This window comes from Etheostoma spectabile, unplaced genomic scaffold (genome assembly GCF_008692095.1).
Source record: "Etheostoma spectabile isolate EspeVRDwgs_2016 unplaced genomic scaffold, UIUC_Espe_1.0 scaffold383, whole genome shotgun sequence".
Lineage (NCBI taxonomy): Eukaryota > Metazoa > Chordata > Actinopteri > Perciformes > Percidae > Etheostoma > Etheostoma spectabile.
Window position 1 is genome coordinate 135,493 of NW_022605597.1, and position 8,352 is coordinate 143,844.

At 44.0% G+C, this 8,352-nt stretch overlaps 1 protein-coding gene across 1 annotated transcript in view; it reads right to left on the bottom strand.

The window, feature by feature from the left end:
• The window catches only part of dus2 (dihydrouridine synthase 2), a 42,493-nt gene that overhangs the window by 22,168 nt on the left and 11,973 nt on the right, over positions 1–8,352 (bottom strand). Inside the window, exon 4 of the mRNA XM_032511544.1 lies at positions 7,933–8,020. Within this exon, the coding sequence (XP_032367435.1) occupies positions 7,933–8,020 (88 nt within the window). The remainder of the gene's footprint in view (positions 1–7,932; positions 8,021–8,352) is intronic.

Below are 8,352 nucleotides of genomic sequence, written 5' to 3' on the forward strand. Positions count from 1 at the left end.
TTCGGGTGTTGTAGGGTTTGTTGTAGGGTTGTTTGTAGGGTTGTTTTGGGGTGTTGAGGGTTGTTTGGGGGGTTGTTTGTCAGGGTTGGTGCTAGGGTTGTTTGGGTTGTTGTGGGGTTGTTGTTGGGTTGTTTTGGGGGGTGTTGTTGGGTTGTTGTAGGGTTGGTTTAGGGTTGTTGTAGGGTTGTTTTTAGGGTTGGTGTTGTTTGGTTGTCTTTGAGATTATCAAATTTGGGGGACACTGGTTGTTTAATTAGAAGATCATGTTCCAGCCTGGTAAACCGCGATGCTCAATATCGATGTATTAAACCGCTAGCTTTGATTCAGCCTAAAAATCAGACGTCCTCAAAACTAAACAGCGGGGTAAAGCAGACTCCAGCCTAATATTAAGAGCTTTACAGGTAATAATAGGACAAGTTTTGAGTGAGTTTTGTTTTAAATCGAGACACAAAGATAAAGGAAACTGAACGTAAACAGCTGTCATAAGTTTACATATAACGCTGTTATGGTTATCGTGACTATATATCACCATCTTGAGCGTTTTTTCCAGCGGCGTCTCACTAGGCAGGTTCGCCCAAATTAGGTCTGTTACTACAAACGCTAACGTTAGGGCTTTTTTTCCCCGGGGGAGGCTAACCGGCAAGACCGACGTTTTGACAGCATCGTTCAGAGCCCTAAAATCCGTCGTCAATTCACGACTATGCCATCTGTCACGTCGCGACAGAACGGATCGCATTGCCGACACCTCCCACCGAGGATGGCACGTTAGGGGAGGAGGTCAAAAGGACAATGGTGTTTCAGAGGTGAGGAGACGGCGCTGTACTCCATTCGGCGTTTGGGTGGAGTCAGCACTCCTTCGCTGCTCTCGTTCTGGCCTACAGGCCCTCCATGATCTTGAAATTCATCGAATTTTCTACGCTTTCCGCGAGGCACCAACATTCTTTCTATCCGATATTCACTATAATCATCAAATCAATCAATCAAAACTTTATTTGTATATAAGCACTTACAACTACCAGCAGGTATCACAAGATGCTTAACAAACATGAGTAAAATCACACAACAAACCAGAGTAAGAGTTAAACATATCCATCCATCCATTCCACTACCACTCTTATATTCTATCGCTTTACCGGTATCGGTCGCCGCTGGTGGCCGCCAGCTTGTAGAATAAGTTAAACATAGATAAACCGTAAACACTCAAGGAAAAGGTTTACAAAGAAACAAAAGAAGGAAATTTTCCCACCACTGCTACGTATAAACAAGCCAGACTGAAACAGATATGTTTTGAGGTTTGGATTTACGCGAAAACGAGCGACATCTGTAACTAGCCGTATATCAGGGCGGTAAACTGTTCCAGAGTCTCGGGGGCAGTGCAACAACGCAAAAGCCTGATCCCCCCACAGTTTAGCCTGGACCTTGGGACTTCTCAATCAACTGACTTGAAGACCGCAAAGACCGTTTTTGTTCCGCACAGTTAAAAATTTCCGCAAATACTCTGGGCGATGACCGTTTTAAAGCCTAAAAAACAAAACAATTAAATAAAATCTTGAAAAAATTCTTTCTAAAAAGCCACCGGGAGCCGATGTACCTGCTGGTAGTTGTAAAGTGCTATATAAATAAATTTTGATTGATTGATTGATTGAATTAAGTGATATCGAATGAAAAATGCCTTCGGGAAAGCGTAAAATTCGATGGAATTTCAAGATCATGGAGGAGCTGTAGGCGAGGAAACGAGAGCAGCTGAAGGAGCTGCTGACTCCACCCAAACGGCCGATGAGTACTAGCGCCGTCTCCTCCCTCTGAAACCCATTTCCTTGTTTCCTCTCTCCTCCCGTGCCTCCTCGGTGGGAGGTGTCGGCACACGATCCGTTCTGCGCACGTGCAGATGATAGTCGTGATGTACGAGGATTTACGGCTCTGCACGATCTGCTCCACAGTAGCGGTCTGCCGTTAGCCTCCCCCGGGGAGCTAACGTTAGTTTAGCTAACAGCTAATTTGGCTAACCGCTAGCTGAGACAGCATGGAAAAGACCCTCAAATGTGATATATACATTATATAACATAACAGCGTTATATGTAATATATAACAGCTGTTACGTCAGTTCTACTTTACTTGTGCTCATTTAAAACACAATCTGGGGCACGGGCAGATACTCTACAGCGTCCCTGTGTGTTAGTGATGGCGTTGTAGTTCTGCCACCAGAGGAGCCTACAACGTAACGTCGTTAGTTGATGGCGTGTCATAGTCTGTCCCAAGAGCTCCACGTCCTGTAGGAGGTGCTATGCCACCAGTCTCTACAACGTCCCTGTTTGCGTGCTAGTTGAGGGGTTACAATGCTGTAGATGGTTTTTATTTAATAAAAAAATCCTTTATGCAGATATATATATATATATATATTATAGATTAAATAAATGCCGATACCGATATCGGGAAACGCTAATCGGCCGATATATCGGTCGGGCTTAGTTCTGCGGGCGCCGGCGGGGGGGCATAACAACGGAAACAGAAACAATGCCCAAACCCATGTAATTATCAGTTCTTCACATCTCAGAGAGCGCCGATTCTGATTTTACAGTGACCGGTAGTGAGACTCCTGCCACGAGCTCCTGAGGATCTACGGAGAAAAAGAAGAGTACAGCCGCTGTCTTCAGTTCGCATTTATGCAACGGACTTAACTACACACAGTGGGGGGGTGGATTAGGAAAAGCGAGGTCCATATTTCACCCAGGTACGGTGGCCTAGAATAAGTTAGCCCCCCCCCCACTAGCAAAGTGATTAAAAGAGGAATAAAAAAAACATCCTTTTGGAATGATCTTATTATTAGTCCATTCAAAAAAAAAGAGGAAAATCCGACTTTAAAGGCACAAATTTCTTTGTGAAGGTAATAGTGTTTCCTGTAATAAAAAAGTTCTCCTTAAACTACAAGGTAATATATAAGTTCCGTGCAATCATATAAAACAACGTTTGGACAGATGTCACGGTGTCACCGATGTGGGTCGAGCACGATTTGAGCGCGCATGCGCGTCTCTTGCGACAAGTATTAGCATACAATGCTACCGAGTGCTAACGAGAGACTGTGGACGTCAACACACAGTTAAAAATGGACCTACTTAAACCAAGTTGTTTCAACTGCTAGCTTGTCTACACGATTAGCATCAAACACAAACAAAGCTTCGTGAATGGTGTTTTGAGCTAACCGCAGTAGATACAACCTGAGTTGGTTAGTTTTCCTCTCTACTGACAGACCTGAGTTGGTTAGTTTTCGTCTCTACTGGACAGACCTGATTGGTTAGTTTCTCTCTCTACAACTGACAGACCTGATTGGTAGTTTTCCTCTCTCTACTGACAGATCCTGATTGGTTAGGATCTCTTTACTGCAGACCGATTGTTTCTTCTCTACTGGAACCGACCTGATTGTTGTCCTCCTACTGACAGACCAGATTGGTTAGTTTCTCTCTCTCACAGTACCTGATTGGTTTCCCCTCTCTACTACCTGACATGACCGATGGTTAGTCTCTCTCTATGGACAGACCTGATGGTTAGTCTCTCTACTGACAGACCTGAGTTGGTTAGTTTCTCTCTTACTGACAGACGCTGATTGGATAGTTTCTCTCTCTACTGACAGCACAGATTGGTTTAGTTTCCTCTCTACGTGACAGACCTGCACTTGGTTAGTCTCTCTACTGACAGACCTGATTGGTTAGTCTCTCTCTACTGACAGACCTGATTGTTATCTCTCTACAGACCGACACTGATTGTTAGTCGCTCTCTATTGACAGACCTGATTGGTAGCTTCCTACTGAACAATCTGATTTGGTAGTTTCCTCTCTCTACTTACAGACCTTGTATCTCTCGAGCTGATTGGGTCCTCTCTAATGACGACCTGATTGGTATTCTTCTCTCTCAGAACTGAGAGTCTCTAAGCGACCTGATTGGTTAGTCTCTCTCTATTGCAGACCTGATTGGTTTTTCTCTCTCTAACTGACAGACCATGATTGTGTTATCTCTCTCTATTGACAGAACCTGATTGGTTAGGTCCTCTCTACGCAGACTGCGATTGGTTAGTCTCTCTTACTGACAGAAACCCCGATGGTAGTCTCTTTTCTCCTACTGAGACCTGAGTATCTACTGACTGATGGTTAGTTTCTCTGCTACGACAGCCTGATTGGTTAGTCTCTCCTACTGCAACGACCTGATTGGTGTAGTCTCTCGCTCTACTGACAGACCGATGGTTAGTTCTCTATGAATACTATGTTATTCTCTCTCCTCTACTGACAGACCTGATGGTTAGTTTCGCTCTCTAATGACAGACCTGATGGTGTCTTCTTCTTACTGACAGACCTGATTGGTTAGTTTCCTCTTACTGACAGAGCCTGATTGGGTTAGCTCTCTCGACTTGACAGACCTGATGGTGTTATGTTTCTCTCTACATACCAGACCTGATTGGTATCTCTCTCTATGATTGACAGACCTAGTTGGTTAGGTCCTCTCTCAACTGACAGACCTGATTGTAGTCTCTCTTATCTGCCAGACCTGATTGGTAGCTCTCTCTCTACTGACAGGACATGATTGGTTAGCTTCTTCTAACTGAAGACCTGAGGTGGTTCTTCTTCTATGACGACCTATGGTTAGTTCTCTTACGGACAGAACCTGATTTGTTACTCTCTCTCTCACTGACAGACCTGCTGGTGTTAGGTTGTTTTCTTTCCTTTTTTTTTTACTGGGGACAGACTGATGTTGTCATATCTACGGACAGACCTGATTGGTTAGTGTCTCTCTCTACTGACAGACCTGATTGTTAGTCTTCCTCGCTAGACAGACCTGATTGTTAGTTTTCTCTCTACTGACAGACTGATTGTTATTCTCTCTCTACTGACAGACCTGCTGTGATCCCATGAACTGATTGTATTCTTCTCTCTACCTAGACCTATGGTTACTCTCTATACAGATTGGTTTTAGTTTTCTATGCAGTCTGATGTATTCTCTACTGACAGACAGGCTATTGGTTAGTCTCTCTCTTCCACCTTTATATCGTTAAAACACGTCGGATCAGACAACGCACGTCGGCTGAAGCGCACCCGCTCTCGATCTTTCGGGTTCCGAGAGGAGAGCAGCTCCCATTCCGCGCCGAGAGGTCAGAGGTCATCAAGGGGAAAGGCAAGCAGCGGCGTGGTTGACTTTAACAGGGAACTCACCTTGGTGAGTATTCCTTGGGCACGCCCATGGTCCCGTCGATGGGCCGCCACGCCTTCTCCTAAAAACCACACGCAACTCGTCTTGAATGAGTCATCTTGTTATGGTCTCCCCGTCAAATACAAAATACACCTTGTGACACGCTGTTTTATCCTCGTTTTTTACTTTCACGGTTGGACATTTTTTTTGGATGTTTAACAACTACTAACACTAAACTTATTACTTTAGTTTTACAGTTATTTTTTGGAATTTATGTCATAAACCTCATGTTAAGATTATACGTACTTTATGATTCTTTTTTATTCACCAAAATAACATGATTGATCCACGCTCTTTGCCCAATACAATCTCTACTTTCATTAATTTTGGGCTTATTATTTTATAGCTTGTAAACAATGGAAGGTTGTGGAAATAGTATTGAGTAAAGTTGACATATTCCGTCTGTGAATTATCTATAACACCAGTCCTTTAATTTTAGTCGCTCAATAATTCCTAATTCTGCTTTTGCTGAACTCACAACATAGTGTTAATTCCTAGAAAATAGATTATTGACCATAAATTCCAAAGTAACTGTAAACTAAAGTAATAAGTTATTACAACATAGTGTATATGTCAAAAAAAGTGTACAAACATTGAAAAAAAAGTGTAGAAAAAAGGGACAAAAACGTTAAGATAAAGTTAGAAAACATCGATAACAAGCGTCAACAATGTGTTGATTTCAGTTTGAAGGTGAAGACAACCGAGGGTTAAGATGCGAGTTAAGGTCCAGAGACGAGACTCAACGAGCCCGGGCCACGGCCAGCGCTCTCGATCCGGGTCCGCCGTCCCCTGAAAGGAAGAGGAAGCGAAGAGACACTAGCTCCGTTTTGTCTGAATTCTCTAAAGTTAGCCCTTTCTGAACAGGCACGACCTGAAAAGGCTATTCCTGCTTTTATTAGTTCAAGGTTGGACCGCTGCAATGCCTCTAGTTGGTCTGACTCAGACCTCAATCTCACGTCTTCAACTTGTTCAAATGCTGCTGCTGCTCTTCGCTCTTTTTTAACAAATACACCTAGACGTGCCCACATCACTCACCGTTCTCTACGACCGGCATCGGCCCGGTGCGTTTTAGAATAGATTTTCAAGATTTTATTTTGTTTGTTTTTAAGGCTTTAAAACGGTCTCGCCCAGAGATTTGTCGGAAATTTTAACTGTGCGGGAACACACAAACGGTCTTGCGGTCTTCAGTCAGTTGATTTTAGAAGTCCCAAGGTCCAGGTCTACGGTGGGGGGATCAGGCTTTTGCGGTTGGCCCCCGAGACTCTGGAAAAGTTACACCCCTGATATACGTGCTGTTCCAGATGTCGTCTTTTTCGGTCCAAACTCAAAACATATCTGTTCAGTCTGGCTGTTAATACGTAGCAGTGGTGGGACAATTTCATTCTTTTGTTTCTTTGTAACCTTGTTCTGATTTTACTGTTTCTATGTTTTACTCTTCTACTGGAGCTGCTGCCCCCGACGACCGATACCGGATAAGCGGAAATAGATAGAAGGATGGATGGATGGATGGATATGTTTACTCTTCTGTTGATGTTGCTGATTTTACTCATTTTGTTAAGCACTTTGATACCTGCTGGTAGTGTAAGTGCTATATAATAATATTTTGATTGATTGAATTGAATTAAGTGATATCGAATGAAAAATTTCCTTCGGGAAAGCGTAAAATTCGATGGAATTTCAGATCATGGAGGAGCTGTAGGCGAGGAACGAGAGCAGCTGAAGGAGCTGCTGACTCCACCCAAAACGGCCGATGAGTACTAGCGCCGTCTCCTCCCTCTGAAACCCATTTCCTTGTTTACTCCTCCTCCCCGTGCCTCCTCGGTGGGAGGTGTCGGCACACGATCCGTTTTGCACAGTGCAGATGATAGTCGTGATGTACCGAGGTTTAACGGCTCTGCACGATCTGCTCCACAGTAGCGGTCTGCCGTTAGCCTCCCCCGGGGAGCTAACGTTAGTTTAGTAAACGCTATTTGGCTAACCGCTAGCTGAGACCGCATGGAAGAAGAGCCTCAAATGTGATATTACTCATATAAACATAACAGGTTATAGTAATAGATAAACAGCTGTTACGTTCAGTTCTACTTTACTTGTGCTCATTTAAAACACAATCACTCAAAACTTGTCTTTATTATTACTGTAAAGTCTTAATTTAGCTGGAGCTGCTTTCCCCGCTGTTTAGTTTGAGTGACGTTGTTTTAGGCTGAATCAAAGCTAGCGGTTAATAACTCGATATGTCGCTTTCAGCTGGAACATGAGCTCTATTACAACCTGTCCCAAATTGATAATCATCAAAAGACAACCCAACAACAACCCTAAAACAACCCTACAACAACCCTAAAACAACCCTACAACAACCCAACAACAACCCCAAAACAACCCAACAACAACCCCAAAACAACCCCAAAACAACCCTACAACAACCCTACAACAACCCCCAAACAACCCTACAACAACCCCAAAACAACCCTACAACAACCCTACAACAACCCTACAACAACCCTACAACAACCCAAAAACAACCCTACAACAACCCCCAAACAACCCTACAACAACCCTACAACAACCCAAAAACAACCCTACAACAACCCCCAAACAACCCTACAACATCCCCAAAACAACCCTACAACAACAACAACCCTACAACTCAGCTGGTGAGTGCACGCTGACAGCAGATATTTCGGTTTTTTCCCGTCTCACCATCTGAAGGACGACTCTGTCCCTCTCCCTCTCGCAGGTCCTGAACATCACTCGCTCATCTGGGGCGACGAATCCACGTCTCCAGAACCTACTGGACGACACACACACACCCACACACACACACACACACACACACACACACACACACACACACACACACACACACACCAACACACACACCACACACACACACACACACACACACCACACACACACACACACACACAACCCACACACAACCACCACACACACACACACACACACACAACACACACACACACACACACCACACACACACACACACACCACACACACACACACACCACACAACACACACCCACACACACACAACACACGGTAGTATAGATAGATAGAGACAGATATTATTGATCCCAATAAAATGGGGATTCTATTGTTCCA